Raw genomic sequence first — 25,157 nt, forward strand, 5'->3', positions numbered from 1 at the left:
ACAGTGTGAACCGGACTCATAGCGACAGTAATGACAGACACATTAACTCTGATCGTGGCGACAGTATGGACAGACCATAAACTCTGATCGTGGCGACAGTATGAACAGACACATAAACTCTGATCGTGGCGACAGTATGACAGACACATAAACACTGATCATAGCAAAAGTATCACAGACACATTAACACTGATCGTGGCGAAAGACAGACACGTACACACGAAGCGTGAGCGTGAAGAGTTCCGATTCACGCCGAGGCTGAGGAAACGACCTAATTTTTTTACTACCATAATATGTTATTAGCTCGACTGCGCAGCAAGCTGTCACATTCCCTTCTGATAACCGCATTGCATTCCATAATCCGTCCAGCGGAGAAAGTGATAAATTACAAAGTTGCCAGCGCGCTAAGTCGCTGCTAAAGAGACCAAAGCTCATCTAAGCCCTTCCCGGTCCAGTGCTGGGCATCGAATGGTCTGCAGGTAGCACATAGAGTCACGCATCGACCCTGGCTCGGTGACCGAGGCCCGCACCTCGTCGGCGCCGACTCGGATGTGGTTCGGTGACCCGGTGCCCTGTGACCGGCTAGGGGACGCGGCTCACCTTTGGTGCCCGGTATACCAGGGAAGCCGGGCGGGCCGATCGGGCCGGCGGTGCCCGGTGCGCCGGGAGATCCCTGCCAAAAGAGCTCAGAGTCGGAGGGGGTCGCTGGAGCCGTGCTGACCGCTCGGCCACAGCTCTGACGGGCACTTGGCCCAGAGATGTGAACAGGGCAGGGGGGACGCTCGGCGGACATCTCTGCTAGGGGCTGAGAGGCCAAGGCACGAAATGCGAATGTAGAGTGCACAAAAAAACTTTTCGGCCCCATGTGCAAAATCGACAAGACTGTTTGAGGGCTGCTTTTGACAATTGCTACTCATCATAACTGATCAGCAGTGCGTACATACAAGGGCGTCCTCTTGAGCGGCAGAACAAGCGCACTTATGTCGCAGATTGCTTGCGCATAGTTCCACATGTTGGTCAAATGGAGCTGTATACAGGTGCGGCATACACACTAGGACCGGTATTGGTTTTGGGAACGTTCAAGTACGACTGCATGCGCTAATAAAACAGTTTTTCGAGTATTCACTGACATCGTGTTTGTTCAGACTTTAAGCTATAAGGAATATCCAAACCTTGTTAACTATAAGGTGAATGCGACGAGAAGAAACCTTAGGCTTTGGAACACAAAATAGACATCACAACGGTGGAGGTTTTCAACTAGAGCTAATGCAGAACAAAGGTAAAAATAAAACGAACGCTTGTGCAGTATGGGCTTCAGGTCACTGCGTTATAATGCTATGACACGCCTCTACGCTGTAAAGTGGTACGCAGCTGATGAAGGCATCGGGCTGCCAAAGGGCCCATGCTGAGGAAAAGGCTGCGGCAACAACCGCATGCCGTGGAGGCCGAGCGGCTGACACGAGTGGGCCGGGCGGCGCGGGCTGGGTGCTCACGTCAGTGCCGTTGCAGCCGTCCAGTCCGGGGAACCCGCGCGGTCCGGCGGGACCCGGCAGGCCCGGGATACCGTTGATGCCGGGGAAGCCCGGCATGCCCATCTTGCCCTGCGGGTAGGTCAGGTGCGTTACCGCCCCGCTGCCCGGACTCAAGCGACTGCCGACGACAGGCCGGACCTCATCGGGCGTTACACCGCTCTCTGAGGGAAGGTCCAGCCAGGGCCTGGCGAGGCCCGGCACGTCTTACACTGCGTGCTAAACATGGATGCGTGCATGAACTGGGCATCCTGCCCGTGTATAAGGTACAACTAAACATCGTCCGGCATCAAATGGATGGATGAAATGGTGAAAGCATACTAAAAGCCACTAGTTCCATTCCTCAGCATGGCTTGCACTCCTGCGACTCTCTTAATCGGAAGTTAAACCAGACCTTAAAGTCCAAAGAAGCCGACCCCGCGCGCTCTCCCGCTGTCTCTCACCCGGTCTCCGACCAGGCCTCTGGGCCCCTGCGGACCGCCGTCGCCCTTCAGGCCCTTCGGTCCGGGCAGGCCCTCCATGCCGGGGAAGCCCTGCTGGCCTTTGACGCCAGCCGGTCCCTGGGAGCCAGGGGCGCCCTGAGGGCGCAAGAATCGGTCAGAGGTCAGCGGGGTCACGGCAGGCAGCGTGACCGGCGCACTCACTTTGAAGCAAGTGTCGAGATCGGTTGCCGGAGGCGCAGCGGTATGCGAAGGCGGTACATTGGCGGCCGGAGCGACCGTCTTTTATACTGCTCGAGGCCTGAGAATAGCCGCAGGCACACGACACACATGGCACGGCACTCCACAACGCGGTACTTCGGCACACGTTGGCGCTAGGTGAGGTGTGTTGGAGCCCCTCCGGAAGGTACGAGTCAACCACGTTCCGAAGATGTGTGACATCACACCCTGTATCCAAACTCAAATCCAACCAATGACGTGTCGTCAGGACGGGCCACCCGCCCGTTCCCAAAACGTTCACCTGTACCGATGTTCCTGCATACGTTGACAGATGCGTCCTTGAGCAAGCATGCTGTCATACAATCCTTGCGCAGCACCGCACTGGTGGCTCGGCTGGGCACAACAACAACCCATTTGCGACGCAAGTGAACCAGCGACCTCTGTTGCCAAACAGCTTACGGCCACAACCAGCCGCGACGCAGCCCGTCCATCGCGCGATGCCCGGAGTACATTACAGCTTACCGGTCACAACCAGCCGCGATGCAGCCCATCCGTCGCACGATGCATCGGAGTGCAATACAGCTTACCGGTCACAACCAGCCGCGATGCAGCCCGTCCATCGCGCGATGCCCGGAGTACATACAGCTTACCGGTCACAACCAGCCGCGATGCAGCCCGTCCGTCGCACGATGCATCGGAGTACATAACAGCTTACCGGTCACAACCAGCCGCGACGCAGCCCATCCGTCGCACGATGCACTGGAGTACATAACAGCTTACCGGTCACAACCAGCCGCGATGCAGCCCGTCCATCGCGCGATGCACCGGAGCACATAACAGCTTACCGGTCACAACCAGCCGCGATGCAGCCCGTCCATCGCGCGATGCACCGGAGCACATAACAGCTTACCGGTCACAACCAGCCGCGATGCAGCCCGTCCATCGCGCGATGCACCGGAGTACATTACAGCTTACCGGTCACAACCAGCCGCGATGCAGCCCGTCCATCGCGCGATGCATCGGAGTACATCACAGCTTGCCGGTCACAACCGGCCGCGATGCAGCCCGTCCATCGCGCGATGCACGGAGTACAAGCTTGCCGGTCACAACCGGCCGCGATGCAGCCCGTCCGTCGCGCGATGCACCGGAGTACATAACAGCTGCATACTTCACCCCTGGCATAGCGCACGGTGCGTCACTGAACTGAACGACGTCACTGAACGCCTCCGCCCCCACATTGCGTCGCGCGCCTTCCTACTGCACCCTCAGCCCGGCACTTACCCTGCTGCCCTTTTCGCCGACGCATTTGCAGCCACCGGCGCCGCAGCCGCCGGCGCCACACTTCTGCGCGGCGCCCGGCGGCCGTGGCTCTACGTCCGTCTGGCCGTCGCGGGTCTGGTAGAAGCCATAGCCGAAGTTGTCGCCCCGGCCGTCCACCGGCGCTGGCCGCGAGTAATCGACCTGCTGAAAACGCAGAGGACGGCGTCCGGTCAGTGGACGGTGCAGATGGGCACACGGATGCTGGCGGGCCCCCGGCGGACACGGACGGTTGGACACTGGAGTCCCTGATGCAGTTGCGCAGATCTGCACATGAGTCTCGGATGGACACGGACGGATAGGAAAACCCTGATCCCCCTCGGCAGAACACTGCGGACGGTTTCACTGCTTGCTATGTGAGAACTGGAGCCCCCCATGTCGGGCCGGGGTTATTAATACTTCGTGTATGTGTGATGATGATGATGATTGGAGTTTGAGAGCGTGCCGACTGCGCTGGCCATTTCGCGCCCGGGGCGCTGCTGAACGGAGAAGCATCTGTCTTCACGCCCCAACAACAACACGCCCGACCAATATCCAGCGGGCAACGAACGGCAACACGTCGAAGCGGACTACGGTCGCCGCGGGAACACACGGCCCCATCAGCCGGCGCCGAGCGAACTCCAATCCCGCCGTCAGCAGCCGTTCACAACACGCCGACGCCCATCAGAGAGGCCGGCGTCTGGCCGCAGTCCAGTCTGTCGGTCCGGCGCCGGGCCGCCGGCAGCGGACGGCCGAGCCGCGCCCGGCGGCCGCCGCCGGCCTGTCCTGCTGCACGCCCCCCCCGCCCCCTGCTGACGAGCCGCAGCTGGCGGCTGCCCGAGCGCAGCCGCCCACGCGGGCCGCTGCGCTCGGCGGCAGTCGTCCGGCACGACCGCGACGCCGTCACCGCCGGCGGTTCCCCCCACCCCCCCCCCCCCCCCCCCCACCCCCACCGCCCTGCCTCCCCCGCCGCCGGCGAAGGCGGCCTCTTTGAGTACGCAAGGATGGGACGACCAGTCGCGCAACATTAATGTGGTATGTGCGCGCGCGCGTGTGTATGTCGAAATTGCCGATGCTGCAGCCTCCCTTACCTTACATTTTAGCAAGGCCGTATAAATCTTGTGAACAGCAAGGTAACAAATAGGGTTGTTTACCCGTTATCAGTGCGACGACTTTAACTTTTTGTGTTACACGGCCTTCTTCAGCATGTACAGCAACGGTTTTAAGGTGCATAAATGTGCGTAGCAATGGGTAGTTCAAACCCGGCGTTTGAAACATATTGTCCAGCTTTCCGAGGGCTTGATTAAGGACCTGGGGTTTTCAGTTTCATTTGTTGTGCAGCCAACGTCCTACGGCGGCGCAGGTGCCGTACTTCGCTTTGTGAATCCAGTCACGAACCCACGGTTATTTTCTGCCAGTTTGCACGGGCCAAACTAAACCAACAGCCTCCCACCGACTATACCCAGGGACTCGCCAACGGCTGCCGTCGAGGCGGTAGGAACAACAAGCTCGTGCTTAAGCCGCTCATGTGCCGGACACCGGCGGCGAGGGCCCGGGGCGTCCGGCAGGCTCTGGGGCGCAGATGAAAGCTGCAGCGGAATCAGGTCACGCCGGCGAGTTTTGTTATGCTAACGAGCGATGTCTCGGCGTCAGTTTGCGCGATGCAGACTGGGGAGCGCGCTGGTAGTGTGCAGAGTCGCTGACCTCCAGCGTGGTCCGCTCTGGCTGTAACGGGTGGGCTCGAGTGAAGCTTCATGAGGAGGAATGCGGCTCTAAGTAAACGTAAAGCTCGTTGCTTGTTTAACAACTGGCGCCGACGCTCGGTGTTGGCAGCATAGCTTGTCTTCGCAGTCAAAAATGTGCAAAACTCCTCGCTAGATGCGCTGCGAAAAAGTAGGACGTTACGCACTTTCATGGACTCGAAGGTACCATCTGGCCCGCGACGCGTGCGTATGTATATAGTTTATTACAGACTGCCTCTGGCATGCCACCGCTGGGCAGATACCGTCTCTGACACACGAACTTGTTATCCTTTGGACGCACCGTGACGGCCGGCGCGCTTATCTCATACAAACACTAAGTGGGCCGGGTTTTAGTTCGCTTCTCTGCGATGTGTCAAGGGGCGCTGCCTTGAATTTGACAGCGTTTCTCATAAACAGTGAAATCGCGCGGGAGCGAACGTGCCGATTTCTGGGAACTCGTCGTTAGTGGTCCATGGCCAGCTGAGCTTTCGCGCTGCGGCTCACCTACACACATCGTCAACGTGTGACAATGCAGAGACGGGGCGACTGTTCCATCCTTTAAAGATAAGACGAGGATAACAACTGGCGGCCCAAAGAAGCAGTGACAGTGAATCTTCTGAAACTAAGGGATGAGGGGAGGTGAGCAAAATTTTCACCTCAACTCTTTCCGTACAACGCCATAGATTTTAAGCCATTTTTCAATGATCAGGCAGCTGTCCCCACATCCCTCTCGTTTTCGCTGTCCATGCAAAAGTGGTCCCTGCAAACAGTGCTGCATTTCTTTGGAACCAATCGGTTTGACGCTTTGTACAATCGACAGTACGACAAATCCACCACTGCCAACTTCAATACCGCCAGGCATCCCACCAGTTCGCTGCGCCAAGCACAACACGTCAGCAAGGCAAATCATTATGCACGCCAAACGTAAACAGGCCGCCTCTCGAAAGCCGTTTTTCCGTTCGGTCTGACGGCATCGCCTTTCTAAGAATATCCTACCCAAGACGCACCGCGGCAGACACCCACAAGCGTCCCCCGACCGGCGTCCAAAGGCTGAGATCACCGTGGGCCAGAGCTCCCCCGGCGCCAGAGGTTACTCATCACACCTGCGGCTGTCCGGGTCATTTCCTGGCCGGCGGCGGCGGCGCGGCGTTCCCGGCGCCCCCGGACGCTGCGGCCCGTTGCGTCAGCGGACGCGCGGTCCGGGCGCCAGTGGACACGGACCCGGACGGCGGTGGTCTGCGGTCCGGACGCCGGCGGGCGGCGCCCGGTCGCCGACCACCGCCTCCAGAATGTAAACAATGCCGGTGTCAGGTGTCGCTCGCAGTGGCGTGGAGGATTCCGACCCTGCTCTGTGGGCCAGCAGCTGTCACGGCGGCCGACGGCCAGGCGCTAGCCGCTTGCCAGTCTCCGCCCCAGCATACGAACTCGTCCGGCCGACAGCTGCTGCTCGCGGGACTCGGGCCAGAGCGTGGATAGCTTCAAACTTTGTCAGTGGAGTGACGTTATTTCTTTGGAAGGCAGAAGCGTCTGCACGTTTTGCCGAGTAAATATTTACATGCATAAGACGTGTTTTCTTGAAGCACGTTCCAAATTTAGGCGTCATTCTCTATGCACCGGAAAAGTGTTGTCCGTATACGATAACGCGACGTAGGACAGTGGGTTCGGAATGATCCGACGAATCAACTGGCGATCAACGCGTAGTTCAGAAACATAGCCAAACGCAGTTCCACATATCGATGCGTACAGCGTGCCTTCAGCGTTGCAATAGGCACGTGTGCACAGCGTGTACGTGAGCTACGCACAAGGAGCGAGGAACAGGTGGCGGGGATGGAGCAGCAGAGTCAGGAGGCCGCCCGCCTCACAGCCACGTGTGGTCGTGTCTCAGCGTCGGCCAAGGCTCATCCCACACCTTATAAGGAGATGTGAAAGATGTCAACGCCAAATGACCTTAGATGCTGAATGCATCATTTCACATGAAAAAATAGCATGACTGTTATTAAAAAGCGGGTAGCATGGTGGTTATTGGAGGAGGAAGGGTGGCGTTCAGTCGGCATTTTGGGAGCATCCCACAGCCATCAAATCTGGACACATCACGACATCGCAAGTTCATAACTCCGGTGGCCAATGTCTCTGCATGCTCTCTGTTCATGGGCATCGCGATTGCATACTTTTGGCGACGATTTTGTTCCAATTGGTCCAGTTCTCCACCACTGTAACACCAGCCGGAAGCGCAAGCTGTGCTGGCGGCCAAAACAACGCCGGAGCTGTTTTCTGAGCACAGTATCGGTGACTTCACGCCACCGCAGCGTCGCCCTGTTGACAAGCTGCGTGTTTGCGTGCTGACGGGGACACTGCACTGCGCAGCTGGGCCCAGTCAGCTGACTGCGCCGCTCAGCTGGCGGGGGCGGCACGCGCACTGCGCCTCAGCGCCGGCGGTCGGACGGGCGGCCGCAGCTGTCGGCGACTTCAAAGGCGCCCGGCCGCCGCCAGCGCACCGCTGGCAACACAGCCACGGGGTGGGGCTGGCTTCTGTCGTCGGCCTGGTGGGTTCGCACAGCCAGCGCCGCCAATAAAAAACGTCAGTTTGCGCGGCTAGTTAGCACCCGGGGAGGCGATTATTTGTACGCTGCCGTTTATCGTCGCTGCGTTTACAATAGCTCTCATTGCATTACACGTTTCAGCCGAGCCAAGTCAGCTCGATCCCGAGCCCAGCTGAGCTCGATGCCGTGGCGCCCGCCGGCTGGCTGTGCACCGGCGGCTGGCCAGTACCGGATGCGGTGGGAGACGGCTGTCTGCGGCTCGTGGCACGTGCACAAACAGCACGCACCCACACACAATACCGCTGTTAGTGCACCGGTGAACGTGATGTAAACCCACGAACGCCTCTCGATTTATGCGGGCACCGCTGGGAGACCAGCGCAGTGGACGCGTGTGCTCGATGCTGCTGGAGGTGAGGCTGGTGTTTATGCTGAGAGACGAGCAAACGTAAGGTTTCGACGAATGAACGAAGTGAGGTGGAGGCTTGAACGCTGGGCAGTATCTTCAGTACTTTGGTTGTTGTTCGCCACGATGCTGTCCGTCATCAACCGTTTACAGGGGCGCAACCAAGGGTGGGGGAGGCCCGGACCCCCATCGGGCCGGATTTTTCGTTTTTCACCATAAATGATTCCCATCAAAAAGAGTATGAAATAGGCATGATGCCTACTCGCAGAGGTCCCCCCCCCCTTAAATACATCCTGACTGTGCCCCTGACCGTCATATCTAGTGACATCCTCATGGTGGCCTCTGCTCAGAGAGCAAAGACCGAAACTGGAAGATGATCGGGCTTCGAACCGAGACTAATGGCAATTGACCGGAGCTGCAGAGGGCAATGCGACAAGCTAAAATAATGCGTGTGGTGTGCCGAAGAGAACAGGAATCTGACGCATTGTGCTATCTCTAGGGATGATACTGTTCTAGGCTGTTGGGTACAGCTGTTCGAAATAATGACATATCGATCACTTATCTCCCATACTCATGTTTCGCATCGGGGCATCTCGGCGCATAATCTCATTTATCCTAGGGTCCGTAACGATAAACTGCGTTCGAGATCACACAACCTCAATCATATCCAGCCTGATTCTGTTCTTTTAGCCTTCCAACTATCCGCAAAAAAGGACCACACAAATTCCAATCCTCCATCAAGATCGCGTCAAAACCGACTCGAAACTCGACCGGCCCTGCTTCCACCTTGCAGTCTGACTCTGACTCCGACTCGCAGAACACCCGCCCGATCTGACGCCGACTCCGCGTGCGGACGCTGGGTACAACAGAGCCTCCTCGACCGGCGCGCTGGCGCGGGCTGGGTTCGCATTACGGCGATCGCCGCCGCCCTGGAACACGAGCCAGCCGCGCCCCAGCGGCCGGCGCGGCCGGCGCGTGCGGTCAAAAGGGCCGGCGGCGGCGGCCTGGCGGCGGCCCGGCCAGCGCCGGCGGGACGTGACCGGCCGGATGTGGGCTGGACTCTGGCCCGCGCGCGGCGTCTGCTGCCCTGGATGTTTCGGTAGGCGACATGAGCCCGCCCACGACGACTGGCGACGGCGAGGTCGCGAATGGCCCGTCTGAGAGTGCTTCCGGGGTGAGCGAGACCCGCCCGGCCCCACTTCTTCAAATCTAACTAACCTACGCTCACTGGCGCCACAACCCATGGCGTCGCAGGCCCATGGATACATGAAGCATGAAGCAGTGGTGCATTTGGACACTGCAGTTGCGCAGTTATTCATGAGTTACGCGTCATCGTCACCGTACACCGTTCTTCCAAAAAAGGCTTCGACAGTGAAGCCACAGGTAAGTCAGCTAGCTGCGTCACAAGTCGAATGTGCTTACTGGAAAAAGCAAATGGGGTTCGCCTTGCCAATAAAGAACGGTTCAATGCACCACCCAACGAGTCGTGAATACTAACGGGTGGGGAAATGGGCGTAGTTCTACGCATGACAGGGCGGAGTGGGGTATGCAACAACTTCTGTGGGTATTGGTCGAAGACTCGAGAATACTTAGAAGTGTGCCTGCTTGATGAGGGCGCGATCAATCAGAAGTCTCTCTGTTGTGGCCGTGGTTTAGCTTTGATCTGCTGCTGGCAAACGCACCGTTGCCGCGGTGCGATCCCACAATTAAAGGGAAGCATATAATAACAACGATGAAAAATTAAAATGTAAATGATGGAAAGGCAAATATCGAGAGGATATATCATAGCATGACAGACAGAGAAGTGGAAAATGATCGATTGGCAACATATCAACAGAAGATCGATGGGGCTACGCCGAAAAAACGGAAAGTGATAAAATGGCGAAGCATCCAACGCAATCAAGTTTAACCGACCAACCCAAACCAAACGATAGGAAAACCAATCGAAGCAGGAAATGAAAATATGAAAAATACCTTACCAGCCGCCAAGCTTATGATCAACGGGAAACAACAACGAAATGAAAACTTTCAGTTAACAATAATTAAGATAATAAATATTCATCAGATATAACCAAATTAGGCTTGTTTGTACCTTGCTGGGCGTATATTAAAGGTGTATGAGGGTGTGCCCCCGTGATCGATCATTCCCCATCCGACATATTTTCCTGTGGCCAGATCTCAAAGAAGTGATAAGACTGCAGTCGTTCTTCAGAATAAAGCACAGACATTTTCCAAGTTGCTAAAAGAAATCACCACTAATTTGACATCGAGCTCGCTAACATAAATAGACGCACTCGGAACCTCCTAAGAGCGCCAAAATGCCAATATTTGCACTCCAAAGTGCGAGCAACCCCAGGGTTACGGGAAAATGCTTGTGTGGGGCACAGCGGCACGCATCATACGTTAGCTGCGCCAAGTGATGGGAGTGAGGATGCCGGTTTTGGCCATAATACGGTGCGAAACTACTACCGGAATCACTGCCTCCAAGTCTCAACTGTGTCCAGTTAGGACGTCCATTAATTACCCCACCGTCTATGCAGCAGGGACGCCAGAACGTGCCGAGTCAGTTTCCGTTGAAAAAGTCTGCGTTGAAAAAATGTTGTCAGTTTTCTGGAGTTTTCCAGCTCGACTTGCCATGACCTCAGCAGAAGAGCGCCACATTTGTCCGCCTGCGGAGGCCATGCCACCACATCCGCCTGTTCTAGCCATTTCTGGCCATCTCGTCCACCTCGACGCTTGTCGCGCAGCACCCCGCTCATCAGCCTCTCCTGGGAACACCTGAGCACCTCCGAAGCCGGAGTCGGCGCGGGAGATCCCCACCCGACCGGGCTCCTCCGACTGGTGTCAACACAGGAGCAGAGGCGGCCGCCGCGCGGCCGAGTCAGACGGACGTGCATTACCGCGTCCAGTTACGTCCGCCGCCGGCCGGCCGGTGTTGCCGGGCACCGCCGGCCGAGGCACAGTCGGTGCGCCGTGAGACGCTCCGCACGGACTGAAACCCTCCCGTCGATGGTGACGCTGCGCGAGCGGCACAGAGCGGACCCGGGAGCCGCGCGCTGTGAGACGCTCCTCACGTACCGCGGACTCTTCCGCCGACGGTGACGCTGTGAGCGGCACAGAACGGACGCGGCAGCCGCGCCCTGTGAGACGCTCCGCACGTACCGCGTACTCTCCTGCCGACGGTGACGTTGCGAGCGGCACAGAGCGGACCCGGCAGCCGCGCCCTGTGAGACGCTCCGCACGTACCGCGATCTCTCCCGCCGACGGTGACGCTGCGAGCGGCACAGAGCGGACCCGGCAGCCGCGCCCTGTGAGACGCTCCTCACGTACCGCGGACTCCTCCGCCGACGGTGACGTTGCGAGTGGCGGAGAGCGAACCCGGGAGCCGCGCCCTGTGAGACGCTCCGCACGTACACGTACCGCGATCTCTCCCGCCGACGGTGACGCTGCGAGTGGCGGAGAACGGACATGGAGCCGTGCGATGAGGTTGGGCCGGGTCCCAGTGGCGATATCTATGTTGGCTGCCATTTTCGCGAGCTGTAGTGCACAGGAGAGTGCTGAGGCACTCGTGCGGTTGATAAGCCATCGGAAGAAACACAGGATGGACAGCAGCACGACAGGAGGCTAGATGGTGGAAAGAGGGAAAGCTTGTCACTCAGTTCAGAAATGACACAAATATTTATTTTGTTCCATCAGCAAAGAAGATAAGAATCCATCGACTTCTCGTCTGCATTCACATAGACAAGGCCTCCTCACATAAAAGGCGCTGAAAGCTTGAACGTACTGGTTCTATGGTTTTGAAGCATCACGCTTGTCAGAAACCGGCTCCTCTGACGTGGGAGTATATCTCTGGAAGAGCAGATGATGCTGAGCAAATGATGATGTCAATAACTCCACGGAGATCGTGTTTGGTTACGCAAACAGTGGAGAGCAAGGCAAATAAACAGGTCAGCAGCTGCTTGCTCGACTTTCCCGAGCAATGATCCGACGATTGACACTAGCTCAGGGGAATACAGACGAACAGGCCATGCAGCTGCAGCGCTGGAATGTAAATGCTCGCGCGGATGTGCACGAGGCATGACTCAGTGGCCGATCGCGTTTCTGAATGTACACTTCTATTTTTCTTTATACTTTTTACTGACTGCTCTCATGGATGGCTTTGCAATGAGGGTCCATGCAGAGGGCAGTTCACTGCGAAGATTAAGCCCAACAGATCAGTAAAGAGCACTCTCAACTCAACGGACGGCTTAAGATGAAGGATTACGGCCGCGGTTTCTGGACGGCGAGCCTTCATGGCTGGCAGGCAGTCGCTGGCGAATCTCGCCCTCTCCAAGCGGGACCCAAGCTTTTCACCAGCGGAATCGAATCGAATTAAGAAGTCAGCTCCACCTTGGCCGGAATCACATTGGAATTACGCTCCTCTGGTTATTAGGCCGAGTTCCACTGGAAGTTGTTTAGAATAACCTGTGGCATTTGTTCGCACTCGGCCTAGAAAAGATCTGACTCAGGGAATTATTCAACCTAGCCTGTGGGTCAGCTTGGTTGACTTGGCATACTACATGTAAGATGCCCATCCAGCACAGGCCAATATGTAACATAACCCTGTCAAGTATCTGTCGAAGTGGTGGGAATCCCGGGAGTCGGGGTGAGAAGCTGGAGGTGTCAAAACCCCAGCAATATCCGGTTTGAATGCCAGTCCGACTTGTCCTGTAACCCTGGATCCACCCATGTATCCAAGCTAAACGCGAGCATGCATCTGGCGGCATAGCGGCAATAACTGAGCAGAGCATAGGTGGTGCTGCGGCTGCGGGCCGACCAGGCTTACAGCTGCAAAGTCTCACTCGTACTCGCGATAGAGTGATCAGGACTGGGAGCTCAAAGGCATCCCGCTCCAGACGCTATCTCAAGGCTAAAACAGTGATGAGACTGAGCGACGATGAAAGGTCGTCCATGGTGGTACGTCGTCGCAGTGACATGAGCGCATTGGCATAGTGCTTCCGCGACCGGAGATAAGGAATGTCACCGAGAACTTTTTCCAACACACCAGTGCCTGAGTACCGGTGTTGAACTGACCCTCTTTCCCTTAGCCGCGGCGGTGTGTGCCGTCGGTGGACCCCGCACTCCCGTCATCTCCACACCTCCCGCACCCCTCACGCGGCACGCCCCTGCGCGCTGCAGACCGCCGACGGTGAGTGCCGCCGGTCGGCCCCGCACTCCCGTCATCTCCGCACCTCCCGCACCCCTCACGCGGCACGCCCCTGCGCGCTGCAGACCGCCGACGGTATATGCCGCCGGTCAGCCCCGCACTCCCGTCATCTCCGCACCTCCCGCAACCCTCACGCGGCACGCCCCTGCGCGCTGCAGACCGCCGACGGGTGCAGGCGCCGTCGACAGACAGGCCGAGCCGGCGGTGTCGTGGGCGGACGCCGCCGCCGCCGCCGCCGGGCGCTGACGCCGGCGGGGGCGGCGTTTTTAGCTCGGGTTCAGGGCTGGTTCGGCCGCTCCAGGACCTCTCCGGCCGCGGCGACACAAACAGTCTGACTCAGGCGCCGGCGGCAACAACCAGCGCCGCCTGGCCGACCGCGCTCCGAGGCGGCGTCGCCGGCCAGACGGGCCCAGAGTCCTCTGGCGGAGCTGATGTGAACTCGGAGCACTGTCCAATGCATGCGAGACGGGCTGGGAACTGCTGGGCCACAGCGTCAGCGCCTCATCCAGACGGGGCGAGACGAATCTGCTGGGCGAGCCTCAGTGCCCTCCCTGCTTGAAAGGCTCGCGTGACAGGCAGTGCAAAATTAGATATTATTGTTCAACATGCTTATATCGATTGGGCTGTTGTTCACCACCCAACATTCCGAGAAAATCACACAACCGAAACAAAACACTGCCAGAACCACGCTCTTCAAATAGCACAACCGCCTTCACAGCTGGCGCCCATCTACCTCCCCAAGCAAGTTGCGTGCATCTGTCTGGAGCTCTGTGGCACAAAGTGCGCTGTCACGATCTCTGACAGCTAACCAGGTTCGCCCATCACGGATGGTAAATACACTCGCTGCCTGACCCTTTGCCCTTCTCAAACGAAACGTCGGTTGCATTTAGATTCAAGAAGGAGAGGCTCCCTTCAACACTGTGTAGCTCGTACAGTTTCTGTTCATTTCGGTTCTTTCTCCGCGGGCGGCATGGACAAAGCACACTTGCCTTGTTGTGGACTGCACGAATGCGCAATAACGTTTACGAAGACACGTATCTCCATGAATATGCTTGCACCATGTACCCGTTTGGTAGCGTTTTGACTTCTAAAAGGAGTCAGGAATGAATAAGAAAGCGAGAGGAAACATGAATGCACGTGCTGTGCCAAGGTGGGTGATGATGCCGGTGTTACTGGTCATCCGCTTGGCCTAGGGCAGGACAAACGGCGCCGTCCTCTGTCGTTTGGTCGTATGGCCAATTGTTACTTCTTTGCCGCTGCCTTAAAAGAGCGGCATACCCGGCGTAGGCCTTCCGGTACAAAAAGGACTACGCAATGGAGCGGAGCGACCGGAGACGCCCCCGCCCTCGCCGCGATGCAACGTGATAGCGAGGGACATCGTGACCTCATCAGCGACGAGCGCCAGAGGAGCAGCTGCGCTGGCGATCCAGGAATCCACCCAGGGGCGGGGAGGGGCAGCCTCCCCCGCATGACCCCCACTGCGCGGTACGCGGCGCTGTAAGTGACGCTGGCAGCGCGGTCAACCAATCGGCGGCCGCTCCGCTCAGCGGGCCGCTGATCGGCCGCTGTTTGGTGTTGGCCGCCCGCGCCGCCCGCGCCGCCCGGTAAACAATGAGCGGCAGCGGCAGCGGCGCCGTCCGTCACCGCCCCGGCCGCGACCCCTCCGTCGCGCCCCGCGGGCATCACGTGCCACCCCGCCGGTGGACGTCAGCGGCGCCAGCAGCGACCCTGTGATGTCGCACCGGGAGGACGCCGGGGCTGCGACGTCGGCCCGCTGTCCAGGCCCAGTGGTCTCTAAAAAAGCTGACCGGAAAGGGAGACTTCGAGGCCAGATGCCGGTCCACCTTTCACACGTTTTCTTGCCGTTCGCGAGCTAACACTGTTCGTTCATCGATTTGGGCTCAGCCAGCTGCGAAATGCTAGCTTGTGAGCCCGCGACACTGCCACATCTGCAGGACCGAATCGAGTATTTGCAGACCACACAGCACACATGTGGCGCGTGGAATACTTAAGCCTGTGCCTTGAGTATCACCAATCACGTTAAAGAAACCAAGCACATCTAACTTCGAGTCATCAGGATCGTGCTCCAACAAAAGCAAGGACGAGGGCGAAACACTGCCTGCCTTTCCACGCACCGCAGAAGACAGAAATCGGCCAGGACGGTCACTTAACGTGGTGTTGGGCGAACGCGCCGCCCGCGCCGCCCGGTAAACAGAGCAGCGGCGGCAGCGGCGCCGCCCGTCACCGCCCCGTCACCGCCTCAAGCACGGGATGTCCGCCCAGTGCCATCCATGCCGAGCCCTTCACTGCGCTCCGCGCCCAGTGACATCGCACAAAGTGCGTTGTCACCAGGCGCGGCGCCGCATAAACTTGTGCAATTGGATAACGGCCGCCTCAATTGGTGCAGAAGACGGCGTGCAACAAGGCAGGCGGCGTGCAAGACGCCCCGCCCACGCACGGTGCGCGTTTGAAGCGCACATTCGCCGGGGCAGCGACGGCCTTTGCGACAAGTGGACGATGATCCAATCATGGCCGTCGCTGCGGTCGGCAACACACTGAGCTGGGTGGTCCAAACGCAATCTCGGCGAGCGAAGCCTTGTCCTCGGAATTATCGGTGGATGGGCTGGACATAATGACATGTAAGACATTGTATATAAGCCTCCGACACCTCGTGTAGAGGTATGGGCCCTTGGCTGTGCCGTTGCACACTAAGAGAAAACATCTGAAAGGTTCTCATTCCCGAGATTGGTGCACCGCAGTCAGTCGTAAGTCCTAGCAAACTTATTACCTGAAACCAAATCTAAGGCGATCGAAATGCAGTTCTGTTGAACATCGATTGGTTTCAAAGTATTGATGAGAGGAAATAGCTAGTTACAATGACAAACGATCCAATGCATTCATAATTCTAATCAAGAGATCGAGTAATTTTCAAGCGAAGAGATGGGCCATCCCGAAGAACACCCGCTCTAGATCCATGCTTTGCTTAAACAGCAGTTTCGAGAAGCCTTTCTTGACGGTCGCAACGTTCGGATCCGCTTCCGAGCAACTGGAAGAGTTTGTTGGGTCTGAGATACTGAGGTCTTTTGATCCAAGAAGGCGATGTCTCGAGGGTTGGCGCACATTGTACCCAAGGCTCCTGATATGCACTACTTCAATTCCAAGACTTCAAAATAAACACACCCGGGCTGCTTGGAGGACATGGGTGACTGCAGAGCATGGCTGGCTCTCTAAGACAGTAAAATCTCCACAACCCGCTCTCTTGGTCAGCAGCGGAAACATCAGCCCGCTCTGGAATGTGCAGCATGCCAACCCGAGCCACCAGCTCCTCGAGCTGTGCTAACGGTCAGCTCCGATGCACATTCTGTGCCGGCGGCGGTTCGGCCCGCCCCGGGTGCGCGCCTGCAGCTCTGTTGGCCGGGTGGCATGCCCACGACCGCAGCGTGCAAAAACGGTGCGGCGCGCCGCTCGTCTGCACGCCGCGGCGGCCCGGGTGACGGCACAGGTCAGCGGCACCAGTCGCGCAACCAGAGCCCGGGTAAACACATCTCGGTCACTGGGACGGAGCGCCAGACGCCGCCCGCGCCGGCGCCGCACCGTCGCCGCCGCCGCCGCCGCGCGCCGCGCGCAGTGGCCCAGTAAAAAACGCGTCCGGCCCGGCAGATAAGAACGAGCGCGCGCGGAAATCCGGCGCGACGCGGCGGTGGCAGCGCGGCTGCGGCAGGTGGCGCCCCTACCGTCCAGCTGGCGCGGCAGTCAGCTGGCGGTTGGCCCAAAGAGATGGCTGGGCGGATGTCTTGGCTGCTTCCCCCCCCCCCCTCCCTCCCCCACCCCACAGTTCCTCTGTTGGCAAAAGTCGCAGAGAACATTCTTCGGTTGGAGCACGAGATCTTCCTTGGTCGCAGGAAACATGAGCGAAACAATGAGAAACTCAGCTCAGTCCAGTCTCCAAGAGCGTTACGATGATATCTGCAAAGTTCACAGCCGGAAGCGATTTAAATGCCTGAGGAGCTCAAAAAGAGCCGGATCCTTCCGGCGCTGCCTGACGGACTCCGCGCGCGTATCATCAGAGGTGTTAACGGAGGTAGAGTGCGCCGTGCAAAAACGCCGGCTCCGGGAGCGGGGCGGATGGCGCGCGGCGTCAGGGTGTCGCCGGAGCCCCCGACGGAGAGAGCGCACGATCAGGCTGATAGACGGAGCGATACTTTTTGTCGCTATCGCCGAGCTGAAGGGAGCTGAGGGGATTGAGAGAAAGAGAGAGCAAACGAAAGGGAACTGTGTGGGAAGAAAGTAATGGAGAAAAGAGTGAGAGTGGGTCTGTGTGTGAGGTGAATGAGACGTAAGTGAGTACTTAGCAAGTGGGTAACTGCAAGTAAGGGAGTAGGTGAGTTAATGCATAACTGGTAAAGGGTGATGAGGGGAGGAGTAATTCACCATAGAATGGGGAATTGGGTTGTGCAAAAGCGTGAAGATAGAGAGTGAGCAAAGAGAGAAGAGAGAGAGAGATAGAGGAGAGAGGAGGAGATAGAGAGAGATAGAGAGAGAGAGAGGTGAGAGAGAGAGAGAGAGATAGAGAGAGAGGAAGAGAGAGAGAGAGCGACGAGCGAGAGAGAGAGAGAGAGAGCGAGAGAGGAGAGACGCAGCGAGCCGAGAGAGCGCGATAGCGAGGAGATCTTGAGAGCGAGGCCCGAGAGGGCGCTAGGAGATAGAGAGATATCGGGCCCGTTTGGCGGCATTGGCCAAATTATGTTTTCATTTTGCTATTCGAGGACCTAACATGACCAATAAGAGCAATGCAAAACCACGCTATTTTCACCATGTTCAGCGGTAGTAACGTGAAATGGATCAAGATGTGAGGACACAGGAAAAGTCACCGTTGACTTTTTGCTTTTCCCATTTCACTCACGCTGAAATGAAGGCTTACTTGTTAGTCTTTTGACATACTTCATGTTCTCACTCAATGACGAAAAGCGTTGGTTCCGTTTAACCGGTACAGTTACTCAACGTCATAAAACCCAGGTGAAAAGTTAAATCAAGCGGTGATCAACGTCTTCTGAAATTTTGCCATTCAAAGTGGTTCAAAAATCAAAACAGTAAAGCATTTGACCGAGCCTCGCTGAGAGCATTCATTACAAATATCGCGTTTCCCGCTGACAGTGAGCACTGCCCGCCCATCCTTGGACGCACATATGTACAAACACGGGAGGGGGAGGGGGAGGGGGCTTAAATTGTCCACCGTTCTGAACGTTAGATGTACCACATTTAGTGGTGCTAGGATAGAATAACCTTAAAGTAAATCTCAAAATTACCAGATAGTTCTTTTAAGTTTTCTCTTTCTATACACCACCAAAGTTGCAATGTCGAACTTAAGTGGGCAGACCATGGCCTCCCCTCCCCGGTCCACCACCTCCGGTCGAAGGATGAACATAAAGTGTTCACTCCCAACAGGACAGTGTAAAGGGGGGGGGGGGGGCACAGGGGACATGCCTTCCTTGAGCCAACATGTTTGTCCCAGATACTGAGTGATTTGTTGCAGGAGTTTGGCCTGAATCCGCAGGAGGCCTGAGAAAATTTGTATTTTGCCCTCCAAACAAATTCTGGCTACCGTACAACATGCTTGACGTCCAACGGAAAACGCTGGAATTGTGACCATGTCACGTCCTCGCACCGTTTTACAAACACTTGTCTCGGGGCCTCAGATTAAAGGACACGCGCCGTCTGATTCTCCCGAGCGCGCCGCAGTCCCCGTACCGCCGTTTCCGCCTTATGAAAGGCCGTCGTCCTCGTCACGACGAGCCGCCGCTCCCAAAATAGCCGGCTCGTTCATCACGTCGACAGAGCGCGTGCAGGGGCGGCCGGCGGTTCAAGGAGCACGGCCAGGTGCTGGTCACGCCCTGTAGACCAACCGCGTGACGTCACGAGACGGATAAAGCTCACGTGGGGCAGAATGGCCGGACTGAAAGGATGCGCAAGGAAGCGCGCGGGTCCCGCCTTCATAGCCTCGGCGCGGTTTTTTCGGTGACGAGGGTGGCAGTGCCGGCCGTCAGGTCCAGGCGGTCCCTCATGCATTTCGTAAATGACAGAATGAAATTAATCGAGTGTGCAAGAGAGAAGATGACAGTCTGGTGTGGGCAAGCGCACGGCCGCGAATGCAGGTAGTGCGATCACGAGAAGGTTTGGTGCTATAAAACCGCGGTGGCCCGTGACGTAGCGTCATCAGCTCAGTTCCAGACCACATCGGATTACCGGTTCTGGATGGTTCTGGACTGTGACACTGACGCTGACAGCGATACCAGGACTGTAAGACTGACCGTGGAGCCATAAGACCGAAACTGTGGGACGGCGAGAAGCAGCGCTGACAGTGGACCGTCCTTACCCGGGCGACTATCCGCAGTGACGTGGATCGCGCCGGCGCCGCTACAAACGACGGGCCTGCTTTGGTCACAGGATGTGCGCTGCGCCAATGGCGGACATGCGCCACACTGATGGTGGACCTGGGTCGCGCCGGTGGCGGACGTGCGCCACATCGATGACGGGCGTGCACCACACCCATGGCAGATGTGCGCCACATCGATGGAGGATGTGCACCGCGCCAATGACGGGCGTGCGCCGCGTCAATGACGGAATTGTACCGCACCAATGACGGACGTGCGCCACGCCGAAGACGGACATGCGCTATGCCAATGACGGACGTGCGCTGCGTCAATGACGGAATTGTACCACACCGATGACGGACGTGCGCCACGCCGAAGACGGACGTGCGCCATGCCAATGACGGACGTGCGCTGCGTCAATGACGGAATTGTACCGCACCAACGACGGACGTACGGCACGCCGAAGACGGACGTGCACCACGCCAATGACGGGCGTACGCCGCGTCAATGACGGAATTGTACCACACCGATGACGGACGTGCGCCACGCCGAAGACGGGCGTGCGCCATGTTTCGTCCGTGTCGGCGACCGACGCCGCGATACTTGGCATCCGCTTCCGTGGCCTCATTATCGCGGCGGCAGTCGTGGTGCAGGTCATGACACGTGCGTCAGTGGGGCGCGCAGCCCCCGCGTCCGGATCGAGGGCGCACCGGGGCAGCTGGGTCCAGATGGTCGCCGAGAGATGTGATATAACCTGGACAGGCGTTGGAATGAATGCCTGCGCTTACCAGTGCGTTGGTTTCAGTTCCAAAAATCACAGATGTGGATAGTGCTCATGTCATGACAAGGGAGGTCCAAATGAGCTTGACGATCTGTATTTTGGAGTTGAAGTGAACGCTATGCGTTGTCTTGAACACCAAAAGGTGGCAAGATGTGAAAAACCTTCAAGATGTAAATAAGAAAAGCTCCAAGGTGTTTCCTTTTTTATTATCACATTTGACTACAAGTTTGGCTGTGTCGAATTAATTTTGCTTGATCTATGGTATGATTTTTAATCTGAGCGGTCCGACCAGGCCCGGCCATCACTCACAATAGAAGTAAATATCTTTGAAACCACTCATAGCAGGTCCATACAGTTATCGGTGGCAAGCAGCGCAATGCCTGGCAAAATGGACTGCATAAATTGTCAAGCACTGGAAGGCTAGCTGTTTGATCGGACAGGTCTGTAATATTCGCACAATTTCACCATACCATTTGAACAACGTGGAAAAGGCAAAACATTCCGATCGACGGAAATTTGAAGAGCACTGGTCGAACCCAGGTCCAGATGCCGGCTCGCCGGCGTGGTATCGGCACGAGACTATGTAAGATTAACGGAGGAGAAAAAAGTCAACGGTACCGGGAAAATGACAAAAAGTAAAAAATAATAGAGAAATTGGTGCCAGAATTTGGCAACTAAATCATACGCAAACGTGACACCAACCGCACGATTTCGGCGAATACACCGGCTAAAAATTATTAACATATTTCAATGCTCTCAGATCGCGGTTGTGCCTGAATCGCCTGGAAAACGGTCAGTATCAGCTGTTATGAACGCGATATCGAATACCAGATTGATTAGACACACTGACATTGCCTGCAGACGTTGTCTGGCTTCACTACCTTTGTATTTCATATTCTCCACGCAATACCAACTATCAACTCCAAATGTTTTTGTCACCTTGTTCGTCTTAAGCCGTATCACGCAACTTGTGGGCAATAATACCTCATCTAACCGCAGTAAGCAATATAACCGACAGAACCAGCACTTTCGACACTTCGTCACGAAAAGTCACCGTGGTTGGTGTCTCCTGTTTCCGAGGAGAAACCGGCCTTAGTCTGCACTCAACGGACCCCGATATGTGTGGCCGGGCCCATAAGTAATGGCCTGACCACATTGGCCGTGACGAACAGACGGCTGCGGTGCCCCGGTGACGGACGAGGGTGCACCGCTTGCCACCGCTTCTCCCCTGCCTCACGCCGCGGGGCGTCTGGCCGCTCCCCTCCCCGCCCCACATCTGGGCAGGTCCAGGAAGCGCGCGCGGGGACGGGCTGGCCCGTCGCCGTCCTCGCCCTCGCTTCAGGACGGTTTCAGTCAAAACAGGGTGCGCGCGAGGCGGGCACCCGTGCAGAACGCGGCGTTAACGAGGCGCGAAGGACGGCGCGACGTCTGGACGTCTCGTCTGCGCAGTGGGTGGACTCTCCGGATGCGGGGATTGCAGAGGGGCTCTAAAAAAGCAGACGCTTTGCAGAGCGGTGGTCGGAGTCGGCACGCATCGCTGCGGCCACGCAGGCGATGATGTCATGCGTCTCCTCCCCAGCAGGCCAGAGCCTTCCGCGCTCCGGGCCATCCAGTGGCGGACGACGGCGTACAGTCGCGTCCCGAATGAGCGGACTGGGCCATCCAGTGGGGGACGATGGCGTACAGTCGCGTCCCTCCGCGGACTCGGCCATCCAGTGAGGGACGATGGCGTTCAGTCACGTCCCGAATGAGCGGGCTTGGCCATCCAGTGGGGAACGATGGCGTAGAGTCGCGTCCCGGACGAGCGGGCTCGAAGTATGAATAAACTGCCACCGGTTTTCCTGCTACGCGGAAAGTGTGGCAAATTGTAATGGCATGTCGGTAGTGCGACTGACACGCAAAATATGCATACGTTGCACCACGGGACACGCTGCGTTGAAGCATTATTGCCTATTGAATCAAATTCGGCAGCTCCAGTTTGATATTGAATGCATTCCGAAAAGTACTCCGAGCTGGCACAAAAAGCTTAGACTGGACGCAACACAATTTCGTGAAATGAAGCGGTCAAAGCGTACCTGCATGGTAATGATTATTGATTTCAGGCCTTTAATTGGACACAGTTAATGGCCTGGCACCATGGCCATCCGCTTACAGGTCGCATTAATAGAATACGGCATCATTTCACTTTCATGTAGTATGCTATCTTTCGTGCTTAAACGTTCTACACGTCTGGAGGACTCAACCTCCTTCCCTAACATTATCAAACTTTTATATGGGTGAAGGTGATGGGTGTTGTGTTGAAAGAACCACACACACAGAAGCGAAATCTTGCTTTTTATTCTGGAAACGTTTCACCCCCGATCTTTAGGACTCCAAAAAGGAGGTGATTAATGTAACAAAGCACAATGAGGGATATGCCTCTTACCGGGTCAGCGAGTGTTGTTGAGCAGAGCAGCGCGAACAGTGCGGACACTCTGAAACACATCGGTTCTCCGTCAGTAAACCACAAATGAGCACAGACGCTGTTCATGCGAGGAGCCGAGAGCATAAGGCTTCACCTGGCAGCAGGCACATGCATACGTGAGAGATGTCACCAAACAGTAGGCACATAGCTGGACGATAGTACACGGTGTGAAGAAGCTCCACCAGAACTCACATCTTTCCACATCGTCATCAGCTACAGTAAACACGATATCCCACTTCTCCCAAGGATGTCGCCGAACTTTCATGGAAGTTGAACGGATCACCATATTACAGCGCTCATACCACAGCAACGTATTCAACAGTGTCCAGCTTTCGAAACCGTTTTTAAACGCATACTGGAGCTTGTTGAAATAGCTTGATCAAGTTGAGTTTGCGCAATGGATGGCTTATGCACCACTAGTGAATATTATCCTCAGCAAGTCAGTCGCTCGCTTTATTCGTTATCCCGTGCTCAGTCAGTTTATTTATTCTCTGCTGTCATAAGGGAAACAATCGGGCAGTGTTTGCATATCGGACAGCCACGCTGTCCTCGCATCCTCTCCGGCTAAGGCTGGCTTATTCAAAGCCACTGGATATATATTTTGGTTTGCCTCGACCCCAGCCACGATTAAATAAGCAACTGGCGTCTGGACATTCCAAGCCAATGTAAACGATTTATGGGCCGACTCCGCGGCCGGGCAGACGGACGACACTCATAAGGACGCGCCGCCAGCACCGATGATGTTCAATTTCGGACAGCGTTCGTTCAAGTGGACGTTCCAATGATATGAGATCATATCTGAAAGGCGCTTCCTGCCGGCAGATAGTGGCAAAACTTGAAATGCAATGAAAGCTTCTACTTAATCATCTGCTTCATCTAGGCAACAGTGACATTCTGGCGTAATTGATTAAGGATGCTTGGTGGACCTCCCAAGGGTCTCTCGATGACTTTTTAAGAAAATGTGACCGGGGAAAGAACGCCCGCCAATTTCAATGCGCAGATAAAGCTTCAACACGAACATCGGTTCGGGATTTTTTCAAATGCAAACTTAAAGGGAATGCTTCGCATTTGGAAATATTCAGGTAAGCATCAGGTGTTATGAAATAAGCTCACTTAAAACTATTGGTATACTTCTAAGTGGAAAAGATCACACTACACAACACGACTCCTCTGTTTAGTAAATATACTCCCCAATACGATATGGTTACATTACGTCATCGTAGCTTGCACAACATTGATTCACGGCCAATTGACGGGCGTTATATCTGGAAATCGTGCTCACGAAAGCCAGATATGAACGAGTCAACCATTGTATTTTTATTGGTCTTGATCGCTGCATGGCTAATGAAATACCAGAATTTCAAAGGCATTATAATGACGCCATGGATGCTTGGGTGACCTTGAAATAGTCCCTTCTAAAGAGTCTGCACATCTTCGCGGGCGTGTAGCGGATCACAGAAACCAGAGCGGTTAGGTCTTAAGAAGTGCCGGACCGTGAACTGCATCGAATGGTCTCTAACATGGCTATTTCACCCAAAAAACCATACAATTGTGCAACATTCCCTTTAACTTCGGCTTTAGAGACGTTTCGTTCACTAGGAACAGGCCTGGCTCTCGTATATACTCCTGTGCGAACTTAAGGTTTCAAAGCATATATGGACAGGATTGTATTACAAATAGCACTGATCGTGAGCCCGTGCCCGTTTCCTATGATTTTGAAAACGGTGTTGTATGATGGTACACATGAGACATGTTAAAAATATATTCACCATAAGCCTAAAGAATATGCAAACGCATGACCACGAGATAACCACGTAGCGGCGTGGCGGCAAGGCTTTGGGAACAAAGAACCTAAACAGAGTCGAGGTCTGAATAATGGTGAAATGAGGCCGCGTTGATGGTTTACTTAGCATCCGAATGCACAGTGAGTCCGCCATGTCTTATTTAGTATGTGTGTTATCCGATTACAGTAGTATTAATGTCTTGGTTTCTCATGACGAGCGGCCAAATGAGATGTGGGTACTAGCGTTTTAAGTCTGTGTCTTGGCAAGCGTATCAGTGCCTTCAGAAGGCCTTCGAGGCTGAATCAGCACTTTTGCATTTCACTGTGACTCTGTGGTCAAGTGTGTCGCCGCCATCCATTGCCCCTCCAGCTCACATTTGAAG

The 25,157-nt window shown here is 56.1% G+C and overlaps 1 protein-coding gene across 1 annotated transcript in view; it reads right to left on the reverse strand.

Moving 5' to 3' along the window:
• The window catches only part of LOC119109283 (collagen alpha-1(I) chain), a gene marked incomplete at its 5' end in the record, with an annotated part of 52,006 nt that extends 29,005 nt beyond the window's left edge, over nucleotides 1-23,001 (reverse strand). Inside the window, 5 exon segments of the mRNA XM_037232878.1 lie at nucleotides 601-673; nucleotides 1,494-1,601; nucleotides 1,973-2,107; nucleotides 3,470-3,652; nucleotides 22,953-23,001. Coding sequence (XP_037088773.1) covers nucleotides 601-673; nucleotides 1,494-1,601; nucleotides 1,973-2,107; nucleotides 3,470-3,652; nucleotides 22,953-23,001 — 548 coding nt within the window.
• Between the last annotated feature and the right edge of the window lie 2,156 nt (nucleotides 23,002-25,157).

Source organism: Pollicipes pollicipes, unplaced genomic scaffold, assembly GCF_011947565.3.
Source record: "Pollicipes pollicipes isolate AB1234 unplaced genomic scaffold, Ppol_2.1 Scaffold_7231;HRSCAF=8579_pilon_pilon_pilon, whole genome shotgun sequence".
In the NCBI taxonomy this organism is placed as follows: Eukaryota; Metazoa; Arthropoda; class Thecostraca; order Pollicipedomorpha; family Pollicipedidae; genus Pollicipes; species Pollicipes pollicipes.